At 39.4% G+C, this 24338-nt stretch overlaps 1 protein-coding gene across 2 annotated transcripts in view; it reads left to right on the top strand.

The window, feature by feature from the left end:
- The window catches only part of CNKSR3 (CNKSR family member 3), a 56284-nt gene that overhangs the window by 12752 nt on the left and 19194 nt on the right, over positions 1 to 24338 (top strand). For both annotated transcript variants that reach the window (XM_067293587.1, XM_067293586.1), the window contains exon 2: positions 15753 to 15916. In XM_067293587.1, coding sequence (XP_067149688.1) covers positions 15753 to 15916 — 164 coding nt within the window. The remainder of the gene's footprint in view (positions 1 to 15752; positions 15917 to 24338) is intronic.

Here is a 24338-nt window from a genome sequence, read left to right as displayed (position 1 = left end):
ATTTTGCACTTCAGTTCTGTGTCCTGGCTCATGATAGGGATTCCTGTGTGGTATAGAAAATAATACAAATGATAATTTTCAGGAAGTTAAAATTCTTGATGTAAATGCTATGTAGGGTTTTTAACCTGAAGTAACATATGTATGTAAGTAATGGCAGTGCATGCTGAGAGAATCCAGTAGTGACTTCTGTGGATTTGTCCATAACAAAAAGAGATATGCACTGTCAGCATTTTTATGTTAATGTCATTCAGTTTAATATGACATATGAATGTGATTAGCAGGTGATGATGGCTGGTGATTCTCATGTGCATGTACTTCTGCCTCCTTGGTGACTGTGAGATTGTAAGGTGCTAGTCATAAATGTTTCGTAAGTGTAGGAGATTGTCATCTAAAAGGTTGGCTAGCTGTCAACTGCATCAGCTGTTGCCTTACAACAAACTACTCCTTGACTAGCTCATGGGTGTAACAGTAATCACAGTGTTCACAAGGCTGCATACACAAAGGAGAGACAAATGTGGGTAATGGACCTTGTTGCAATCAACCAAAACAGTTCCACATGGTGGTGTGAGAAGGCAGCCAAACCAAATTAAAGGGATCACCCCATTTCTTCTTGGGAGCCAAGAGGCAGTCAGTTTTGCAACATTCATTCCTGTTTCCACTGTGGGAACAGACATCAGAGTGTTAATTACTAGAGTTCAAGAAAAGGAGCTCTTGTGACTAATGAACTACTCCTTAAACCACAAAAAACTATAAACTTTTAAACAGCAAGCCTTTAATTGCGTGTTTGAGATGAAGGCCCTAGGGCAGGGGGTTGTTGCACTGCATTAACCACATGAAGTTGTCAGATACACAGACTTCATGCACAACAGATAAAAACAAGTAATGTAGAGGATGCTGTTACTGCTTTTAGAAAATGAAATTACTTTGGGCTTGACCTGTATAAGTATAGTATTTATTTTTAGGGTCAACAAAGGCCTGCCTTTATGCTTGCTAAGGAGTATAAAAATTGCTGTTATTGAAAAGGTGGTGACCTACATTGCCTGTAGATGGGGCCTAAAATAAAGTGCTAGTTAATAAGTTACACAGGCAGCACCTTAGAAAATATGTTTCAAAGGGAACAACAGTTTCCGTGCTGTCTATAGTCAGTGTGTAATTAGTCCAAGTAATACTACAGCTGCTTTTTTTTTTTCTTTCCTTTTAAAGAGAGTAGTTATCCATTCTGTTATGAAGAAGTTGTTACCAACAGTAAATCAGATGTTTAGAGGCTTCACAATGGGATGTGTAGTCTGATGGAAGTCTATCTCTGGATAAAGTGGACATAGGTTTTGATTTTTTTTTAACTTATTTATTTATTTAATCTTTCAGTGGAATAGGTTGGTTGTTTCTTAAGTTGGGTTGTTGTCTTGTCAGGGGGTTTTGCTATGCAGTTGTCTCTGATGACTTCTGTTCCTGGCCATTTCAGCAAAGAGGTCAAGACTGGGTGGGAGGACTGGTGTGACTGGGTGGGGTAACTGGTTTGTCATTTCTGTCCTGAAGTTGGTCAGGCTTGACTGATTCTCCTTCAAGGAAAGGGATGTGCACTGCTGCTGTCAGCTCTGTTGCATGAGCAAGTACGTGTTTTTGGTTTCTGTGTCTCTCATTCCGGCACCTTTCCCAAGGATTAGTGTGTGTGTGTGTGTGGATGAGAAACAGTAGTTGAAGTTTAGTGTCTGCAGACCAAGAGGTTGACAGTTGCATGTTTGTTAGAACTGCAAATATTTGGGGTAAGAGAAATATCTTACTTATATCACATGAGCCAGGTGGGATTTCTAGAGAGAAAAACTTGGGGATAAGGAAACTACTATGTTACCCTGTTTGTATGCCATACAGCAGTATGCCATATGAAACTTCGGAGTATGTAATACATAACCATGCTCTTCTGTGGATTGCTTGCTCTTGAGATACTGTGACTTCTGTCAGTTTGAAATAACCACTAAGACTAGTAATTGTCTGCTAGTGGTAGTTGAATCTATATGACTACTTAAAGTTGAAGCTAAGTGACCAGTTAGATGGTCTCTGGGTGAATTTCTCAAATAAAAAATATGCTTCCCTTTTCCTGTTTACATGATTTTTCTGTGCTGCTCCTTCCCCATTTAAACAGACTCTTATCGTAACTTAATCCTCATCCTTCCCCCTTGGATATGCTTGTTGCCAAGCTTTTTCTTCCTCGTCTTTCCTCTTGTGGCTGTATTTCCCTTTATTCCCTGTATTTCCCTCTTACATTATTGTTTTTCTCAGTTATTTTGCCATGTTGCTCTTCCTTAAGTAGGAGCAGTGTTACTATTTTCCATCCATTTTATAGCATTTTTCAAAGGATTCTAGACTTCTCAGTAAAGAAGATGCTTATAGAAATGACAAAGAACAGAAAATATTTGGATGAATTGCAGTAATCCTCGGGTTGGGAGCTCTCATCATTTTCCAGCTAATGGTAAGCAGAAGAGTTCCTGGTGGCCTCTGTGGTGACAGTTTTGAAATTAGCTGGTTCTTCACAGCTTTCTGCTTCTATGCGTCCCCATTGCTTATGTAGAGGGGACTGTTGGAGTTGGTGACCTTTTCTAGAAGTTTCAGTAGAGAGCACATGGGGATGGTGTCATTGTAATAGCAGTCTTTGTTTGGGAATATAAAGCAGTATTTGCATAAAGACATAGTGTCTGTGTGAGGCATTTTTTCTTTGCTGCTGTTCCCATAATTTTTACAAGTGGTAGAAGGTTTCTACAATGGCTTCATTTTAGAAAATAAGCCCTCTTTTCACTTCAGCCCACCCACTGCCATGGGACGTCCTTGCTTTCCCCCACTGTTTCCCACCCTCTGTAAGACCTACTCATTAACTTGAGTGTAAGTAAGATCACTGTAGTGCCTGTAAGTGAAGAACAAGGATGAACAGTGATGAAACAGGCTTCCATAAATCATAGTCTTAAATAAAACGGAGACGCTCCACCACCGCGTAATTAATAAAGAACAGGAATGCCCTCATAAGTAGAAGCAGATATATCTGGTTGTATGTTCTTCCCTTAAAAAGTGGCTTGTTGAAGTTACTCCTGAATTCGTGTTTGCAAATATATTCTTTGGTATAGTGAGCACTTTCTCATGAATTGGAAGTTTGAGAATGTGATGTAGCTGGGGATTGCTACACGGCACTAACCATATGGCAGGTAAATGTGCAGAACTCAAGGCTGTGAAAATAAAGTCTAGCTTGAAGAGGGATTTTGATCTCTTCAGGTAGCTTGGAAATGTAAGGCTCTATAATACTTGAGATAAAGTATGGATTGAAGAGAGAGGCTGCTTAGGCAACTTCAAGTTGATCAAAACAAATAAATGGCTACCTTTGAATAAAGCTCATGATATTTATGGATCAAATGTATATCTTTTTATTAGTGGGCAAACTGCTTGCTCTAAATTTCCATGCCTTTTACTTTTAGACAGTTTTTGTTTATACCCAGCAGATGTGACCTTTACAAAAAAGATGTAGCTTGTAAAGATGGAAAAGGGAGGAAGAGAACCAACAAAAATCTTATTAATAAGTTTAGGAATTTTATAACCTTTTACGTGTTTTGAATTAATAGCTCTAAGTTCATTCTGTGATTGAAGTGATTATAATGATTATATGATTATTATTTTTTTTAACTTGGTAGTGGTTTACATTATAGCATAATAGTAACATAATGTTTGATGAGCTAGAAAAGTATGGCATGGAGAACTGTTTCTTAGTAAGTTTAACTTCAAATCTCTGCTTAAGGGAAAACTGGAGCAAGGAGGTATTGGGAGGGAAGAAGAGAAATCTGCCAAAGAACATATCCTGTGGTGAGAAATAAAATATTGCTTCACTTCAAGCAGTATTACACAAAATGACTGACTGTAACATCTGTGTCCCAACAGACCAGTCTTACCAGCAACTTGAGACACAGACATGACATGGCATAGCCAGTTTTAAACCACTTAGCCAGTTTTTGAACTTATGCTTGGAGTACCCTGAATATTTTGGATCTTGGGATATGGTGAGAGCAGCGTCATATAGGAAGGACTTTCTTGTTATTCTGTCAAGTGGCAACAGTGCAGAGGTCCACAGCAGGGTCCAGTGGCTAGCAGCCGTGGTACGATTCGGGGCTCTGACAGATGAGCTCTCCCAGACGTAATCGTGCCAGTTTCAGCTGTTAATTCGCCCTGCAACTTTCTGCCCTCATCCTCTGCAGTGATTTCACAGCAAAGAGAGCAGACCAGGATGTGTCCCCATACATCTCTTCTCCCAATATACAGCCCGTTTTGTTAGCTGAAGCTGCTGCTGATGTTGAGCTTATAAAGGTTTTATTGCAGCAGTTAAGGTATAGGGGTCCATTGCCTTCTCCTGTCAAGATATTGGTATTAAGTGGCTGAGACAGATTCCTCTTTGGTGCAGGGCAGCTTTTTAGCTCTATTTTAGATAAAAAGTGGGTTGGCAATACCCCCAGCTATGTAACTCTTTGGGCCATCTGGGATCCAGTGAAACAAATTTTCTGACTTCAGGTTGTTGCCTTCCCTTGTGTAGCCTGAGAGAGTGAGTAAGGGTGCTGGATCAACCTGAAACTGAAATGGCAATTAGTGTCTTGCCACAGTTCTTGTTGCCATCTAGCTGCAGAAGAGACAAATGCTATGGTAGGCCAAGGGTGGCTCATTTCTGACCTAATCGTGCCATATATTCCGTGAGAGAGAATACGTAGTGAAGTGGATTGATTCTTTATGAAGCCTAGCACTGTATGGAGGGAGGAACACAGGTTTTGTCTGTAGATTTTTCTCAGTTGCAGCTGTCAGTGGCCACATACCACTCTGCTTTCATTCTTGTCAAAACCCTACTGTGTCTAAGCAAAACTGCTGTTTGCTTCAGTAGAGTGAGTTATTGCCTCAAGAGAAATGTAAAACTGGCTATGAACAATTAATTTTTCAGAGGAAAGAAAACAACAAACCTACCCCTCACTACAGAAGTTTCAAATACATGTTTGATTATAATTTAAAACATGTTGGACAGCATGTCTTAAAAGTACACTTACAATGAAGAAAAAGCAAACCAAAACAGGCCTTAGTGGAAAAACGAAATACTGGAATCATCTAGTTCCTTCTTCATTTTTGCTTTTGATTCTACAGCATGCTTTTGTTTCCTGCTAGAGAAAGACTTACTGATTCTTCGAGCCTGTTTGTATTAGGAAACAACTTCTGTGCATCCCAGATGAGTGAGCTTGTCAAGCCCAGAGTGGAGCAGAGTCCTCCCATTTAAACTTTGGTAAATTCATTACTGTAGTCTTCACCTGCTGTGTCAGAGCTTTGCTTTACCTCACTGATAGCCTGTAGAAGACATTCATTTATTCTGATGTGTATGGAACATTTGCATTGCTTGAATGGAGTTAATGAAGCCATTTCATAGTGGTGTAAATAACTTTTGTTGGTGTCCTGTGGAAACAGCACTTTTAGATCAGTTACGGACCTTAGTTACAAGCAACAAAAAGAATGTAGAAGAGAATTCTGCACAGTATAGGAAGGGTTTGACAGTGTTTTAGACCTTTTAAATTCTGTTGCATCTATCACTCAGGAAAGCCTTCTTATTTAACTTTCCTTAATGCAAGACTGTGACTTTAAAGCCACACTGCGTGATTATTCTTTTACCATGCTAAACGTCCCATATTTGCTGACACTGTCGGTCATGTCTTTACAAGCAAAATGGGTTTTTTTAGGTTTTGACAGAACAGTAGGGATATGTTCACTGGGTGTGATTGGTGTCAGAAGAGTTTAAGTAAAATAGTTAAAGAACATTTTCTTTTAGTAGCAGTTAAGTGTGAATTTATGTGAAGTTGCAGTAGTCTATTACAGTATGTGGCAACATCGTATTTGGACTCTGTGGGTTTAAAATCCCTTTCTACAGGGAGAAATTGATTGGTAGATAAAGTAGTAACAAAAACTTGGGGCGAAAAAGAACAACAAGGTCTGTGTCATACTGCCTGGAAGTGCTTCCCTGTCAGTGACACTGCTGTTAGTCATTCTAAACCCATTTAACTGCAGCTATTTTAAATGCAACCAACAGACAAATGTGCATGTGTTTGTGCGTATTGGTATATTCAGCAAAGAGGTGTTTTCTTGTTTCAGTTTGGACTTTATAGTCATTCTTAGGTGCTACTAGAGCAACAAATGTCAATTAAATAGAAGCTCTAGAAATGCCTCAGCAGAGCTGCAATATACTGCCATTTTATTTGATTTGTGTTGCCTGGTTCATTCCGTAGTATACCTAGGGAATGAATGAGAGCTGCATCTTGCCACAAATAGGATATTTGTTTTACTGTAAAGTCAGGGAGGATGTTGTCAATAGTGTCCCTGAAGATATCTTGTGGTGTTGGCCAGGAAACTATTTGGGCTTGTCTGCCCAGTGCAGGTGTGTTCTCTATTTTAATGTGTTTTGCATGCATTTACTGAATGTTGACTTTCATAGTAAGTTTTTGCTGAAACTTAAAGTGCCAGATCTACCTGCAAAGAATATATGGATATGCTCTGCTTTCATCTAATTTATTAAGTTTGTCAAACAACATGCATTAAAGCACGGAAGGATTGCTTTCGCCAAATGTAGCTGGTCAGTGAATGACGTAGTTGATTCTTAAAAGAGAGGAAACCAAGGAATGAGTGTTATATTGTGTGAAGCTACTTCTCTCATGAAACTTTATCCTCTTTGTGGACAGACAGTATACACCACAATGAGCAGGAAAAAATGATGTGTATCATAGTTTTCTCCTTTTCTTTGTTCATCTTTGCCTATTGCATCTGTCTTTCTCTGGTCAGCAGTCCTGTTCTGGTGGTGTCTGGGATTAGAGAAGAGTTACAGTTAAACTGCCAGCAAGATATTGTGCTGCCAGCTGTTTGAGGTCTGGGTATGTGAGCCCTTGTTTGTAATTCCTATTCTTCCTTCCTGCAAGCTCATTTTCTCAAGATGGATATTTACTGTTGCACTGAAGGGTCTGGCTGCCTAGGTTTGAGTGGTAAATCCTTACTGAGAGGATCTCTCACCTCTTCACTCTTCCTCTCAGTTGAGTCAAAATTTCAAATTTAGAAGCCAAATAATACTTATTTGGCCTAATATTCAGAGATAAAATCAACTGTATTATATCAAAAAGTAACTGAGCTTAGCTAGCAGGATGGTAGTAAAGCCTGGCCAAAGTGGATGTAGCCTAGTATGTGCAACAGAGAACCACAGCTGTATACAGATGTCCAGTCCAGCTCTGCTGATGGAAAACATGAATATACATGTGTTCTGACCCATCCCTCTTCAGATAGGAAGGAATATAACAATAGATTTTTCTCTTGGTATTGTCCACCTCTTCATGTCTAGAGGGAACGTTCTACCGACTTGAAAAAGTCCTTAGTTTCTGTCATTGTTGTGGTGGCATTGTGATTTTAGTTTTCAGTGTAGTAAAGTATGACATGATTGGTCTATGCCTTCATGCTTGTATCTGTTTTATAAAGAAAGGTTTTTCTAGTTAAGTATGTATTTCAGTATGCTGTGTCTGTTTTTTTAGAAACATGGCATGGTAGCACAATTCACTTTTCAATTTCTATAGCTTCACATTTTAATTTTCTTTTTAATTTAAAGCCTTAAAGCTATGCCACAACAAGAAAACCCCTATAGAAAATAGTGGAATTAACTTTCCTTGCCCCCCTTCCCTGATCTTCTCATCAGTTCCCTGCAAATGAGCCATTAAAAAGAGAGATAAAAGAGAGAGAAATAAACTTTGAGTTTTAACTGAGATGACTTTGGAAATAAACCTTGTGGGTTTTTTTTTGTTGTTGTTAATGTTTTCATTTATTACAGAATTGCTTTTATTTCAAAATTTATTGTATACTACCATCTACTTGGGTCAAATGTATTTTTGCACTTCTAGTGCAAGTTCGGGAGACTTATTTTCAACTGAAGGTGCAGTTTCTAAATTAATCGACTCTTGCAATTTCCCAGTCACTGTTAATATCTCAAGCTGGATTACAACCCACAAGAGCAGCTGTGTGATTCATGACTGTCTGTTTCCTACTATTACTAGGGTCTGTTTTTACTCTATGTGTGTGTGTTTTTTAACCGGTGTGTAGAAACTTTGCCTGTATCTTCTGCTTAAATTGATATCATGATTCAATATTAAGTATTCAGCTTTTTTCTCCCCCCCCCCCATATTCAGCTTTTGTGTTTTGGGGAAAATCTTGTGCTACTGTTACAGTAAATATTAACAAGAATACTGATTTTGGATAGTGAAGAGGTAGCAGTTTTTAAGTCTTAAAGTAAAAGTGATTAAGAGGAAGCAGCCATCTGCGCATGGTGCTGTGGATGTGGAAGGCCAGTGTCCTGTGCGATCTAGCCCAGTCTCCTGTCCTGTGCCTGTTTGCCAAAAAGGATGCATAAGGAGGGTTGTAGGAGAGGTATTATTTTGTGTATACCCTTGTGTAGGCTTCTTCTAGCCTTCAGCCATTTCTAGTTGAGCGTTTCTGAGCTGGACATGGTTTCGGTGTTTTTTTCTTTCATGAACCTGTTCACCTTCCCTGGAACCCATGTGGACTTTTAACATTCACTGCATCCTGCTTTGTGCAGAGCTGCTCTATTGCTTGTTAGGACCTCTCCCATGCTAGCTTTATTTGCTCTCTGTTAATTCTTGTGTTGGAAGAAACAATGTATATAGTAGGTTCTCCTTCCCTTTTTCTGTGCCACTTGTGATTTTTATAGGCCTGTATCATAATCTTTCTCCTCCCTGCAGTCTTGTCTTCTCTAAAGACTCCTCTATCCCTTACCTCGTGTCTGCTTAGTTTCCTGAAATCTCTGGTGAGGGAAATCCAAGTAGGTCATACTAGTTACTGTAGAGAGAGGTCTTGCTCTGCAAACTTACAGGAGTTCTTTGAAGGGGTCAGCAAGCATGTGAACAACAGCTATTTTGACTCTTCCTTAGTATATTTTATATTATGATTTACCCTGTGAAGCATTGAAGCCTGTAGTTATCCTCAAATGCACAGCTTGGAGCATGATAACGGGGGTTCCTGGAATGGTCTTAAACACTGACTTTGTAGGTAGGACTGGAAGATAAGTGTTGACAGGCCTGTCACTGTGCTTTCTGAGATTGTGTCTCTGTCAAAGGGACTGAAGGTTAAACACAGTTTCTGTAGCACTTCTGGTAGCGATGGTTTACAATCCATATTTACCCACCAGTTCTTTGTTACAAGGCAAAGCTTTCAGTTTTGCTTTTTTTTTTTAAGGCTAACTGAATGGATTTATTTTGGAGCAGTGTGAATGCATATGTATTTAGTCTCATTTTACAGGCCAAATACATTAGTCGTAAATACTGAAAATAGGAACGTGTTGCAAAAGGCTTTCTGTGCAACTGTCAGTTATTGGGGATTACAGAGGGGGACACTAAGGCATTCATTTTCACAGCTGAAGGTTTCGACCTTTCCCTCTGTCCTGGTATGACCTTCATGAGAGAACTGCCCTTTGCGTTGCTGCTGGCAGGGAGAGGCGAGCAATTTCCCTGGTTCCATCTCTGCGTGAAGGCAAGGGAGCGGACAAGAAGCTTTTGTACCACTTCTTGCTGTTCTAGGCAGTGTCTGTACTCGGCAAAGCTAGACCTAATTCCTGGTGAGGCAGCAGACCATGCCTGCTTGGTTAGGATGTGGATGATCAAACAGAAATTTGGAAGAGTTGCTTCAAATTGCCTATATGAGGAGAAATTATTTTATAGATGAGCTGTTTTATGCAGCAGACTTTAGGATGCTGATAATGAGCTGCTCTTGCTCTTTAATTCTGCTGCTTTTTTTTGTGATTGAGACTTCAGATGGTAACTGTGCTATGAGTGATTGTGAAACTGTTTGGATTATACGTTGAAAGAGGAGGAGGTTTTATCTTTGTACAATAGGCAATTCTTTTCATGACAAAGTAATCCCTTTGAGCTTTCCTCTCTCCCCTATAAATGGCTGACACCGATAACTAGACTGTTTTATTTTGAAAACTTACATAAAGATAAATACTAAAACAAACATGACAGCCTCCAAGTAATCAGGGGTATGGGCACTAAAGAGTCATTTCTTACCCAGACTCAAATTATTACTGACTTAAGTTTCCATTGGCTGCTTTAGATTCATCTCTCATCATACCTTATCTTTTTTTTAAAGGAATTTCAATTCCTTTGTTTGCTAAAATCATGCCTGGCTCCATTTGTCTGTAATACTGCAAGAGGAGAATGTCAGCCGTGATGTATGTTACAGTGGAACAGCATTCCCACTGCACTGAACGTGTCTGTATTAAAGCTAACTGTTTGATGTCTTTTTTTCTCTTGAACTTGTTTTTCAATTTGTTGTGCGTCTTTACCCTGTTCATGTTCTGCTGAGCTGTTTTAGCTTTTCACTGCTGTCTTGCAGTATTTCTTGGCCCTTTTTTTTGTCTGCCTTCTCAGGTCCTGGTTCATCCACTTCTGATGAAGTAACTTTTTTGGTATTCATTAATGTTCTTTCACTGCATTGATTTCCTCCTGCTTTCTCTTGTATTAATTCCTTTCAGTCCTGGAAATAGGTGGAGGAAATGAAGGGAAGAAGCTACCACAATAACAGTTATAAAAATGATGTGAAATATAAATGATAGTATAATGGTGCTATTAAACCGTGGAATATGTCAAAGATTTGATGACCTTTCAAAGCTGGGGAGAGTGGGTTGAAGCAGGTGTGTGCAAGGACTGCCTTTCAAGACTAAAGGTGGCAACTGAGTGGATTTTGAAGTGGGGGTCAGAATGAGTGACTTTCTTGGCTGTGAAGGTTGGGTACTTGCCATGTTACAACGCTTGGGGTGTTTTAAAGTGATGAGACAAAAGAAGGGATTTCAGGAGCCCAATCTAGGCTGCTATCCATGGTCCTATGTATCTCCTTGACTGGCTCAGGGAAATAGCTGCACCCTAGTGCTCTCTGGGGACATCAGCTGCTCTTAGATTTAGTCACCCAACAGAGAAGAGATTGAGTACATGTTTATAATGATGAGGCTATAATTCCTTGAGGTGAGGTGTCATGATCCATCAGCTTGGTGTTATACAAAGGGGAAGGTCTTTTACTTTGAGTCCTTCCTCGGTTCACATGGCTTGTGCTCCTCCTGTGTCCTAGTACCAACTTGGGTATTTTACGAGCAATGCTGAAAGTCTATTCAAGTTGCTGAACTAGCAGAAATGACCCCAGTCACCTTCTACCTTTCACTCCCCCTCTCTTCCCCAGCTCTTTTCCCAGTCAACGTCCCCCTCCTTCCCCCTCCCCCCAAAAAAGGTGGGGTGTTGGACTGTGTGATCAGGACCGGGGAAGAGAGTAAGGAAGAGTGGGACCAGAGGGAGGAAAATGAAAAAGGTGAGTCAGCTGATTTGGGACCTAATACATTGGCTAACTGGATTTATTGCTTCATTGTAGATAAATTAGCTGATAATGGTTCAGCACAGAAATTGGTCAAAAAGAATGCAATTACTCAGTGCTGAATGGCTGAATTTTATCAGCAGTAGAAATGTTTTAATTCTCTCTGAATAGTAAACTGATAGTTATTGCTAGGACCCAAGGCCCCCCCCCCCCCATTTCCCCCTGAAGTTGTTTTTTTTTTTTCCCCTCACCCCCTCAATTCTTATTTAACATAACTTCCTTAATCTTAAAAACAGACCAAGATTAGTATCGGTGTGAAATCTGTAAGTGTAGGCATTGTCCTAATGTTTTTGCATGAATACAAGGTATTGAATATCCTCTAGGATGCTTTGTGTGGTGATGGAAGGTTATTTTAGACAGAGAAGTCTAGACAGTTCTTAGGATCTATTGCACATCTCTACACCTGCCAAAACTGGGGAGGGAATTTTGTACAAATTACACTGCTGTTCCTCAAAAGGTTTTCATGATACAAATAACACTAACCAGATTAGTGGTTTGGGGTTTTTGTTTGTTTGTTTGTTTTGTGGGGGGGGGGGGGCGGCAGAATCATTGTGCCTATTGTTGTAAAACTTGGGTAGCATATTGCAACTGGTATTTCTATTTTCATCTTCCTCCATATATTCTAATAACATCGTTCCTACTTACATAGTTATCTTTCATGCCTGGCTTTCTTGTATGTGCTAAGTACAACACAAAGATTTCTCACATGCAATTGAGACATTATAAATGCTTTTAAAACACACTTTGGATATAAAAAAAAGGTTAATTTAGACTTCAAGAGAACTCTTGAGAGGGTAAAGAGATGAGTATAGGTGTCTTTTCCAATGTCAGTGCCTTAATTGCATTTTTTCTCCAGAAATAATAAAAAACTGTTTTCTTGCTTGAATCTGCTAATAATTTTCTAATTTATGTTGATATAAGTCTGAATTTACACTAGTGAACATACTGTATTTATTTCTCAGCCGCATCATTGATAACACAATTCAGAATTTGGCCTAGACTATTACAGAATAAATCACAAAGTAGTCTGACTTCCAGCAGGCTTTTAGTTTGCCTGATCTGTTTAACCTCTGAGCAAGTATTAAGTTCTTTTCTTATTAGAAGATAGATGCATCCTGTGTAGCCTTTGGATGCCACTGTCCTGTTGTGAACTGTGTTGAAAATGACCTGGCATGTGGGAAAGTCTTTCTCACTAATGTAGACTGCTTTATATAGTTTTTAATTCCTCTAGGTTTCTCAAAAATATCCAGACTTTGCTGATGGGCAATACCAAGTCTACAGGAGACTGTGAAGTTCACAAATAAAATACCTTGAAAGAATCAAGATGTTTGGAAGAAGTAAAAAAATGAGCAATATATATAGATTGCCAATGGTATTTGAAGGCTGACTTTTAAACATTACTTAAATACTATTCAGGGTTTTTTTTGTTGTTGTTGAACTGATTTATGAGTCCTCTTTTCCTCGCTTCTCCTTTTTCCCCTTGGGGGAAATACGATTTTTTGGCTTGCATACGATGCTTAAACATTTCATTCATATGATGAAAAATTAAACAATAGCCTATAAATCTGTTGCAATCTGAATTAAAATGTTTAAGATTTTCCATATGTTTCTTAGTAAAAATAATAACAAAACTAGTGTTAAGTAAACTCATCTTAAGCCATTAGTGAATGCTTGCCATAAGTGTGTGGGTTTTCTCCATCTTCACTCCCTGTTTTTTAATGGCTTTGGTCACTTAATCCTAAATAAGTTTCTGTCTGAATAGCTGTGCCTCTGTATTGACTATTTTGAATAAACATTTGTGTGATTTTTGTAATGTTTTACTTTACAAAATACAGTCTTATGGGGTGATCACAGAAGTACTGTTTTTAAGGACTCCTGTGAAAAATGCATTTTAGATGTAGCTGTTTAATTATAATAGATACTTGAGAACAGACAAGCATGAATAAAAAAGCATAAGTAAACTGAAAGCCACAGTTATATTAATTGGGAGGATGTATACATCGAAGAGTCTCGTGTTTTAACGCAGAATAAAAGTCTAGAGAGTTGGGTCAACAAACATAATGGATAGAAGGCAAAAGCAACACTAATTTTCTAAGAAACTTATCAAATGAGAACTTTATAGCATGCTAAATAGTGTTTTATTTTAGGTGTTTGTGCAATTTGTAATGGAAACTATGGGCTTACAATGGCAAATGATGGGAAACAGTGGTCTGCAAGACAGCATTAAAAATTTGGGAATGCCAAATATGTGCACTGTGTGTCAGCCTCAGTTGAGAATTTGTTTTGAAAAAATAAATTGTTAAACAATGAAGGCCAGATCTCTTGTTATTTTTCCTGGGAAAAGAGTTTGTATCACCTAAGGGAGAATTTGGTGCCTGTGCGAAAGAGAACACTGGGTTCAGTTTTCAAAATTTGTGAGGACTCGCCAAGACAGATGGGAAGGAAAGAGTGCACCCTGAATTACTGTAGCCCTGGGAGACTGTGCTGGTCTTATATGTGGGTTTTCACATACATAATTATGCTTAAATATCAAGTTGTGTACATCAGTAGCTCTGCATGTGGAGTCAAGCTTGTTCAGCTGGATTTTGATGTATTGCAACAATGAAGCTTGCACGCGTCATGTAAAGGGTTGACTAAGTGCCAGGGTGTCTGTCCTTATTAATTTCTTAGTTAATGTTATAAAGGCAGGTGATATGTATTAAAGTTAGCCTGTGTCTTTGGGAGTTCCTAATCTATAGATTTCCTATGGCTAGACACTACAGGCAGTAGTGACTTTATGTGCTGCTGTTATGAAATGAATATGTTTCATGTGACTCTCAAAACTCCGCTTTTAATTTGTCTTGAATGTTTGCTTGGCTGTTGCCTGTGCTGAGAGTGTTTGTTTTTCAGGCTCCTACAGCAGCTTGATAAGTTGTACTGGGTGCTTGTCTTCTGTTTCTCCTTTCCTTTTAGTTCAGGATGTGATTAGTGTTTCTCATCTGTAGCATTCAACATCCTGTCCATCTTGATGGCTTCCTTTTTAGCAAATGTAGTGGGGTAAACATCCTTTATGCAGTTATGGGTTCGATTTTATTAAACTGGTCAAACAATATAGTTGTTGTGGCTGCTACAAAGTAGATGTCAAATATGTAATCTGAATTTTTGCTTGTGTCAGCTATTATCAATGAACTTGATGTATTTGTATAAAACTGACCTAATTTGGGTGTTTCTTTTGCTCTGGCTAATGTTTTATTTATATGCTATGTTGAAGTGGAATAGGGCATTAAAACCATCCCATCATGTTTAAAATAACACATCCATCCAAATGTTTTCACCTAGATTGTTGCTTAAACTGATTAGAGAAAGCATTTCTCTCCTTCATTTTATTTCATTCATTTAACTAGACTTGGTGTGTTAATCCTATTTTCTTGTCTTTTACTCATTTCCTCTGCTCCTAAGGACCTTGTGTGCAGTAACAAAGTGGGAGAAATACTGTAGAAAACAGGATCATATAATTGCAATATAAAGCAAGGATATTGATGTGACAAATGCAATGCTCTAAAAGGTTTTAAAAATACTTTGTAAAAGCAAAAGTAAATTAGATTTGTTATTGACGTATGTCTTTAACCCTTAGCAAAGGGGAAAGAATGGCTGATTCAGGAAGTTACAGAGCCTCATAAATCAAGGGAGTAACAAGACCCAAACCAAACATCATTTTGATTGCTTTAATTGTTGTTCCCTTTTCCTCTCATCATTGAGCCCTCTTATATGTGTGTGGATGGGAGCTGTGGGTTTTCTTGTTTTGTTTAACTAGGCTTTGGGCAAGGTCTCTGTTCTTTCTTTCCCTGTTACATTTCTCTCTCTCTCTTTCCTTTTTATATTTCTCTCTCTCTCTCTCTCTCTCTCTCTTTTTTTTTTTTTAATTGGTTTGGTTGCCCTCAGGGTTTGGGTTAATCTGATAGCTGAGTCCATCTATGTCCCTGCTAGCTTTACCTATGCTGACACTGGAGAGATGTCTTTCCCTGCTTTTAGCTTGCTCCACAAGAAGCAAGGGGGTCGTGCATTGGGTTAGGTGACCCAAAGATCCCCAAAACCTACATGCTCCATTTCTGTGCCCTTGTGGTGCAACTTACAGTCTTCAGTCTGACTGCAAATTTCGTTCATAATCTGGCACTACATATATTGTTTGCACTTGCCATTTGTGCCTTGCATAGTTTTTTGTTTGTTTTAATTGGGGGGAAAGGGGAAGAAAAGATATGCATTGCAATTACATTCCTTCTCTGTCTCTCTCTCTCTCTTTTGTGCTTTGGTAGGCCTGGATGATTGCCTGCAGCAGTATGTCCATAAATTTGAACGGGAGAAGATAAATGGTGAACAGCTGTTACAAATTTCCCACCAGGATCTTGAAGACTTGGGTATCACACGGATTGGACATCAAGAACTTGTTCTAGAGGCTGTGGATCTCCTATGTGCACTGGTTAGTTAAATGGTGAACAGAGGCATAAAGAATTCCTTAAAGGGTGTGTTTGTGAATAGCTAAGGCAAATCTTATAAAAACAGTGTACCTGTCTTACTTTTTCTGTTACACGTCATACGAAAAGAAAACAATATGAATTTGTTTAATTGTGGTAAGCTATGTGTTAGTAGCTCTTGCTCCTTTCCTGGTAAGAGGCAACACTGATTTCTTTGGTTGCACTTCTAAGGAAAGAAGCTGTTCGGGGAGCATTGTTAGATCTTGTGATTCCTGTTAGTGAATAGAGTGATTAAAATTGCTACTGAGTGAAGTGAATTTGTCATAGAAAATAAGATATGCTCTTGAAATGACAGCCGTTGAATGGTTGCTTGCATCAGTTGAGGTGGGTTTAGCAATTCTGTAGTCTACAAGCAAAGTGAAGAAATATGTTAATTGAGGAATGTTTTGTTAACTTAGTTACAGAGTGAGTTCAACTCTCTGTATTTGAAACTTAAGCTGTCCCTCTACCTTACTCCTGATGTATAACTGCGCAGGTATTTTTAACACAAACATACTCTGAAAAGAATAAATATATTTCAGATTATTTTGCTCTGCAGCATCATCAGTAAAGGCTTTATTTAAAAGCCAAGGTTTGGGCACACTCTTGAAAACATGTTTGATGTATGCAATGAGTGACCGCCAGAGGTATATACAATTACATCACTGAGAATGGTGGGAAAGAATGGCCTGCAGTGCTTTTGCCATTACTGCCCTGCATTCCATTCATTATGCAAGGCTTGCAGCACGGAGCATATTCTTCTTAAAATGGAGAGTCTTTATTGCCCATGTGATACATGCTTTTTTTGCTGCAGAAAGGTGCTATGGAGATCATCTGTACTTTATAAACCAAGAACAAATTGGATAGCCCGTACTGAAGGAGGTGTGTTTAATAAAATAGCTGCATATAACCTGAAATGCTTCCTGAAGAATTATGCTTACATCACAGAACCTTTTATTTGCTCTTCAATATTTGATATATCAACTTTTTTTTAACATTTAATTTGCAAATCTAATAAGAACTGAATTAGCCTGAAATGCAATTCATGCTGTGGGAGGGGATAATCTGTCAGGTGAATGAAGGAGTCTGGTGAATTAGAAAATGTACTGCATGCTGTATACAGTCTTGACTGAAGTAATGGATGTGGCAGCCCCTGAAGGCACTTTTTTCATCTTACTTTTTAAAATATTAGAATAAAACGAACAAAGCTGGATGACTACCAGAACCTAAAGCTGTGTTTTATCTCCTACAATTTCCTTCTAATTTCCTTTGTAGACAGAAGTTTTGACCTCAGAGTCGTTTCTGGAAATCCGTTGTGAAAAGCAGTTCAAGTTAACGCATTAGACAGAGTTCATATATCTGAAATGTCCTTGTTCTCTTGCAAGAGGTGGAGGAAGAATTCCTGTGTTCTAGCTATGCCCTTTGTCACCTTCTTGATGTCCCTTCCCTTGGAATTTTAGGAAAGGAATTGCTGTAGAAAGTCAATGTTGATTTTTGTTCCTGTGGGAGTGGTGAGTTTTCAGTTCTAGTGACAGCCAATTTTTTATTTTGCTGGCTCACTTTTTGTGTGAGAGGATGAAATTTCCTTTTTCCATCTGTGTAAAAGTTTTCTGAAAATGGATATGGGTATTGATACCTTTTTTGGTGTAATTTCCCTTAATTTGGGGACTTTGAATTAAAAAGCAAAGACAGTGTGAAAGACTCTTTCTTTAGTGATTTTCACTATTCCTTTAGTTCACACAGTGGAAGTGTGGCATTGTCCAGGTCAGCTTGAGGTCAACTTTTGAAAGCTCTTGTTCTTGCAATGGGGGGAAAGGTTATGGTGTTTTTTTGATGGGTTCCCCCATCCTGGAGAAAATTTCACTTTTTGTCCAGTTTTTCCTTGAAGGGTTTTCTTTCAGCTGAGCCTCTTTCAGATAGGTGTTTTGGTTCCCTCACACTGCAAGAGCTCTTGAGTCCCTAAAGGCAGTGGAAATAGCTGGTTTTGGAGCATCTGTCTCCTGACATGGTAACTTTTTTCAAAGCATTGACCTTAGAGAACTTTCCAGCCTCATCATGTCAATGGAAAAGGTACAGTGTGCAGGTAGTGTGTGCCCTGAGAAAGGACACAAATACAAATTTTTAGACTTTACAGAGATAGAGCCCTCTTTATGACATGAATTCTGCTACACTATCAAGCTGAAAATGACATGTCTGCAATTTACAATGTTTGTTGCTGCAGTAAACATTTTCTAGAGCCAATATAGCTGAAAGATTAAAGTGAATGCATCTTTCTCAGTTTCCTTCAGGCACTTGAACAGTACCTTGTGTACTCATGTCTTTAGCTGTTTTGGTTGTTAGGCAGTGTTCCCTTATCTTTTCTTAGCATTAACACATGCAGCAAAGCTGCAGCTGAAGAGGCAGTGAGAAAGAGTGTACTCAAAGATAAAAGGTGAAAGTTACCTATGAGTGTGCATCTCTGTTGCTCTTGAGCTCGTCTAATAAACTTTTCTGAACAGGTGGTGAAGGCTTTTATTTCAGGAATTTAGAAGACATGTTAAGGAAACTGAATTCCCCAGAGGGGAAAAATGCATCGACTTGAGTCTCCAACTTTTTGGTGCAAAATGGTGAGGAAATATGACAATATTTGCTTGGGGGAGAGAAGAGGTGAGAGGAAGACATTCCTTAGTCAACTGAAGTATTTGGGGGAGAGGAAAGCAAACAAACATACATACATGCTTTTGCTTTTTAAACTCATGCTAAACCACAACAGCAGGGGCAGGGATCCAGAAAGTAAGCTTTCTCAGTGAAGTAGTTGGGACAAAAAGCATCTAAAGCAGTGGTGAATTCTTACTGATCATTTCTTGATGAGTAGATGTGTCTGTTTGGGCTTAGTAAAGATAAAACAATGCAAGCATTAACAGGAAATGGTATACAAATAGTTTCACTTTGAATGTGTTCTTTGGATTAGGTTTTTGAACTTTTAACTACACTGTATGATGGGAGAATCTGGAATTAAAAAAAAAAAAAGCAGCTGACTTTCCTTGTGTTTAGAAGGAAGAGATTTTGGTTTGTAAGCAATTTTTTTTTGAAAAGGAAAAGAACACACTTTTTTGCTTTGTGTGCTTTGGTAATTTCACTGGTAGTAACATTCTGCAAGCACATTTGCAGCGGAGCAAAATATATCATACCACAAGATCATCCTACCAAGTAATTACATGAGTGTTCTATAAAATTCTTAATATTGTCATCCCTGTAAAAGGTACTTGCAAAATTGACCTAGAATGTACAAAGGCCCTTTAAATTCCAAACTGTTTGTCTTGCATATATGTAGATACAGGTCTTTGTGGCTATGACTTGTCAAAAGCACCGTGCGTATGCACTACTACATAAGATTTCAGTTTTCTAGAGGTCTCAAGTTAAATTTAGTGCTGTTCATTAAGAGATTTGAGACTTGAGAGGATTCCTTGGAATGCATTTTTCTTAAAAGTGAGAGAACAAGAGTTAGTGGCTGTGACGGTGCCTTGTATTAGTGCTAGTGTTTATGCAGGCAGACAGGGAGCTGAATCAGCTTTTGAACAGGTGTTCAGTCCATTTTTATTATTTATTTTTTTTCTCAAAGCTGGTTTTCAGTTGGATCAGCCAGCAGATCCAGCTCACTATGCTGTGGCATGTGAGCATGACTGTGAAGGGGAAGGTGACACTGCCCTTTGGCAACAGCAGAGGTGTAGATCTCCCCAAGGCAGCTGTGACACAACTGCTGTGCTGCTTTGGCTAAACTCACTCTTTTTCTTTTCCCCCCCCCCCCCCCCCAGCTGCCTGAACTTGAGCAATTATTTGATCAGTGTATTATTTTACATTAAATGTAACGGGGTTTTGAAAGAATGCTCTCGCTCAGGCATGCTCTTGTGCACACATGCATGTTCTCTCCTTTCTCTTGTTCTCTTTTTTCTCTTGTTCTCTCTCTCCAGCCATACCCCTGTAGTATCTTTCTCAAGCTGTAGTCTTGCATGTGGCTACCCAGGTTAATGAGTAACAAGGTAGGAATGTTTGACATACTGTGTTCTTGACCGCTGACTTTTGTCTACATTTTGATGAAAATAACTTTGATGTTTTAAATAGGAGTGATAGGAAAATGTAACTTGCTTCTGGTTCATAAGCAGCACATAAAACCATTTGGTTGTGTAAATAATAATCTGTTAAATATTGTAGCCCCAGTTTTATAGAAGTACTTCAGGGGAAAAAAAAAACAACTGCTAAACTTTGCACTTCACCTAGTGTTGCTGTGAAGGCTTATACACTGTTTGCTATAACTGCTGCACTATCAGCATTCTTACCTGTTGCAAATTGAGGCTATAGCTCAGTGACAATTCCAATTAATCTAAGTCAGCTGCTGCCTCCACCCTCTGATTAGTGCTTTGCACTACCTTTGTGCTTGCACTTACCTGACCCTGAGGTGAGCTACTTCAGGGAGCTAAACCAACCGAAAACTAACACTGTAATGAAAGAGATGGGGTTTGTGTGTTTGTGTGTGTTTGTTTGTGTGTGTTTGTTTGTGTGTGTTTGTTTGTGTGTGTTTGTGTGTGTGTGTGTGTGTTTGTGTGTGTGTGTTTGTGTGTGTGTGTTTGTGTGTGTGTGTTTGTGTGTGTGTGTGTGGTAGGTGGTCAATGTAGTGTCAGCTCAGATAGAATCACAGCCCCAAGACACACTAATTCTGTCAATACTGATTGTTTTCCCGCTCTGTCAGTGAAGAGAGAAATGTACACAATGGCATGGGTATATTTTGTGGAATGGCATTATGTTTTCTGTACATTAGAGCAAGAGGTCAAGAAACTAGCTTGTTTTTAGAATAGAAGGTGGTTTGGATTGTGATGATCCTTTGTTTCTGGGGAGCTTATTTCTCAGCGACTCTCTGATTTCCGATCAGTCCCTGCACTGATGCTTTCTGTATGTTTTCTGTTGTGCTAGGTGAGCATAGTTCTGAGCCAGGTCTTTCCCTCGAGCACTCGAGGTGTTTAGATATCTGGTATTTTAGGTATCTTAGGTGTGCTCCACAGAGTCTCTGGGAGATGGAGACTTCTCTCGAGTTTAGAAGCAGTACAAAAGCCTGCACAGTGACTGGAGAGCTCGGCTGTGACATGCTTGTGATAGACTGTTGGCAACCTTTTGCAGTCATAGCTGTAGTTCCTTCATCTCCAAAGACTGCATTGCTGTAGTCCATCTCAGAATTGAGAACTATTTGTCCGAATTCTTTAAAAACTAACTGAACCGGAAAAGTCTCACCGGACTGACCCTTATATGGTGTATGCAAATGTTCTAGGGCCCAAAACAAAACTTGACTTGGTATATCAAGATGTATCTTCATATGTGGTGGGGCTATCTCCAATCTTTCAAAATAGTGAGGTCCAAGGTAAACGCTGGATTTCATTGCAGTGCAGAACAGAGAACCAGCAATGCTTTAATTGTAATCCTTAATTCTTTAGCTCTTGGTGACTTATTGAATCTGTAATTTTTCCATTTTACTAAGATAAGGATCTTTGTCTTCCCACAGTTTCCTGAAGGTAATTGACTGGTTGATATTTGGAAAGTGTTCTGAAAATAAAAAATGTCAATGGGGTATAAATACATTCAAGAAATTACTGGAGGAAGATGAAGGGTCAAAGCAATGTAGGTATTCACATTCTGGTATTTCACTGAAACCAAGAATGAGGGCCAAAGATTGAACTGGACTCAATCCACACGAAGGGAGATGCAGGAAGATGCCTTGTACTCTTCCTCCCTGTCCTGTCCGGTGAGGTGTGCAATTGTAGATTCTCAGAGCTGTAGGAATTGCTTGTGCAGATACACAGAAGTGATGAGTTTATACATGACAGTGTGCAAGTACTTTAATATTGTTTATTAGTCCAAGTTTTTCCCTCTCTGTGATGCTGGAAAATTTAAGGATATCCTTTTGCTGTTGCAGCAGTGTTTGTTTTCTTGGATATATCCTCTCAACCCCTACTCCTGGCTGTACTTTAACAGTACTTCCTTGCCAAGAGCTCTCGGGTGGGGGGAGGAGGGGACACTTGTGTAACTGACACCCACTGGGCTCTTATCCATAGGAGGTGATAGGTATTTTAAAGGCAGCTGAGTAGTTGAAACCTCCTCTTTACACTGGTATGTTTTTTGGCGAGGGTTCTGTGTCACTTTCCATAACTTTCTTAGTCTGAAATATTCCAGACTTTATTATGGACTTTTGAACATGGAAATAATAGTGGTGCATGAACAGAACAAAGGCTGACAGTAAGCAGTGGTCCTGGTGAAGAGTTAGTTATGTTTGGTCTGGCAGTTAGGAAGCAGGTAGAACTAATGGTGGTATGTGAGCATTTTTCTCTCTTTTTTTTTTTTTTAGTTTTTTTTATTATTATTAGTGAGAAATCCTGTGTTTCAGGAGGGAGGACAGAGATATCCATTGACTTGTTTTGTTTCTCTTGCAAATAAGTATGGAACGTGAACCAGCAGTGTGCCTTGGCACCAAAGGTCAACAGCATCCTGGACCGTGTGAATGGGAAGAGATTGAGGGAAGTGATTATTTCCCTTTACTCAGCACTTGTTAGTCTACATCTAGAGTACCACATGCAGTTTTGCCTACTTTCTGCCCCTGCCCCAGCATAGGAGAGACACTGACAGATTGGATTGAACTTGGCAGAGGGCCGCCAAGATGGCTGGTACTGGAGCACTCGCCCCATGAGGAGAGGCTGAGGGAGTGGGGCTGGTCCAGCCCGGGGCAGAGACAGCTGCGGGGGGAGCTCACCACAGCCCCAGCGCTGCGGAGAGCTCGGCAAGAAAGCAGCTCTGGGCTCTGCACAGTGGTGTGTGGCAGGAGGCCCAGAGATGCAGGGCAGAAGCTGGAACAGGAGAGGGTCAGGCTGGTTTTAAGAGAAAATTTTCTCACCCTGAGGACAGTCAGGCAGTGGATCAGGTCGCTCAGAGAGGTGGTGCAGTCTCCCTCCTTGGAGGTTTCCAAGGCCTGAGGGGGCAAAGCCCTGAGTGACATGGTCTGAGCTCACAGCTGACCCTGCTTTGAGCAGGAGGTTGGGCTGAGACCTGCTGAGGTCCTTTCTCACCTGGGTAATGCTGTGACCCTGTGTGGAGGAGCTGGGAACTCCTGGAACTCTGAGTTGAATGGAGTTAAGTTTTAGTTGCTTTAGTGTTTTTGAGGAGAGTAAGAGAAAGAACAAGACAGTACAGCTGGTAAAAACCTGGGAACTTTGAGGTGGTCACAAGAATTTGTGGCAGCAAAAGAATAGAGAAAGGCTGATTATTTTTTCTTTTGGGAGGGTTGTAGCAAAGTAGGGGGCTTCAGTCTGAAAGAACTGAGCATTGACGGGGATTTAATTTTCAGAAAAGCTCACAAAGGTTTTGCGGGGTGGGAGCACTCAAAAGCAAATTTACTCACACACGTGTGCGTGCACACACACATGCATGCACAGCAAAAAAAAAATCTGACATAAAAATTGAGTTGCCTTCAGAAAAGGAATAGTATAGCGTTCATGATATGCTTGGAATGAGATGATCAACTCGTGTTGCTTAAAACTGCTATGTAGCGTTATTGCAGTCCACTAACTTGCAAATAAATGTATTGCTATAGTCAAAGAACACAGTTACTGAAAATTTGTGATCCAGATATTTATTCTAGCTTTTGTGAAATTACATTTGTTTCCTGTAGATGTTTTTATCTCTTGCCAATTTAAACTTGTCTTTAGTTGTGAATAAAATGCAACTTTGCTGTTTGTATACCACAATATAAAAAACATTTAAAGAGAAAACAACCTTTGTTTTCCTTTATCAAAAAGAAAAAAGTAGTTCTGTTGCTCCAACTACATTTGAAAGGTAAACAACATCTGATAGGACTTTGGGACTTCATTCTGATTGTAGAATATCCTCAAATCTCGTTAGTGTCAGTAAAATTTGAGGGGGTTTGGCACCCACAAAAGTATCTTTTAGTGGCTGTAGTGTGGGATAACTTGCAAAGTAATTGGAGGGTGTAGGACTTGTCAATATGGAAAAGACAGTCTGTACAATCTTGAATGTTGTGAAAAAGGTGGGTAGAGAAATGGTTCTTCCAGTAAAAGAACTAGATGCATCAAAGGTAGCATTGAGGGCCCCCCCTCCCCCCAAATAACCCAGACAAAAAAAAAACAAAACAGAAGAACTAGAAAACTCCCCCTATGCCAAAGGAAATAGTTAATCTGTGGAATGCCTGGCCACAGGGTGCTAAATTTCACATGGATTCAAAACAGGAATTGAATTTCTGGAATTTATGGAAGAAATAAAAGCAGACCACCACTGCTTCCTGGGGCTGCTGAGCCTACAGATAGCTGGTTGCTGAGAAAATACTCTGTGAAAGTATTGGTATATGCTTGCACT

The sequence above is a fragment of the Apteryx mantelli genome, chromosome 3 (assembly GCF_036417845.1).
Source record: "Apteryx mantelli isolate bAptMan1 chromosome 3, bAptMan1.hap1, whole genome shotgun sequence".
Taxonomy (NCBI): domain Eukaryota; kingdom Metazoa; phylum Chordata; class Aves; order Apterygiformes; family Apterygidae; genus Apteryx; species Apteryx mantelli.
Note: the sequence above shows the minus strand (reverse complement) of the source record. Positions and strands in the feature narration are given on the sequence as shown.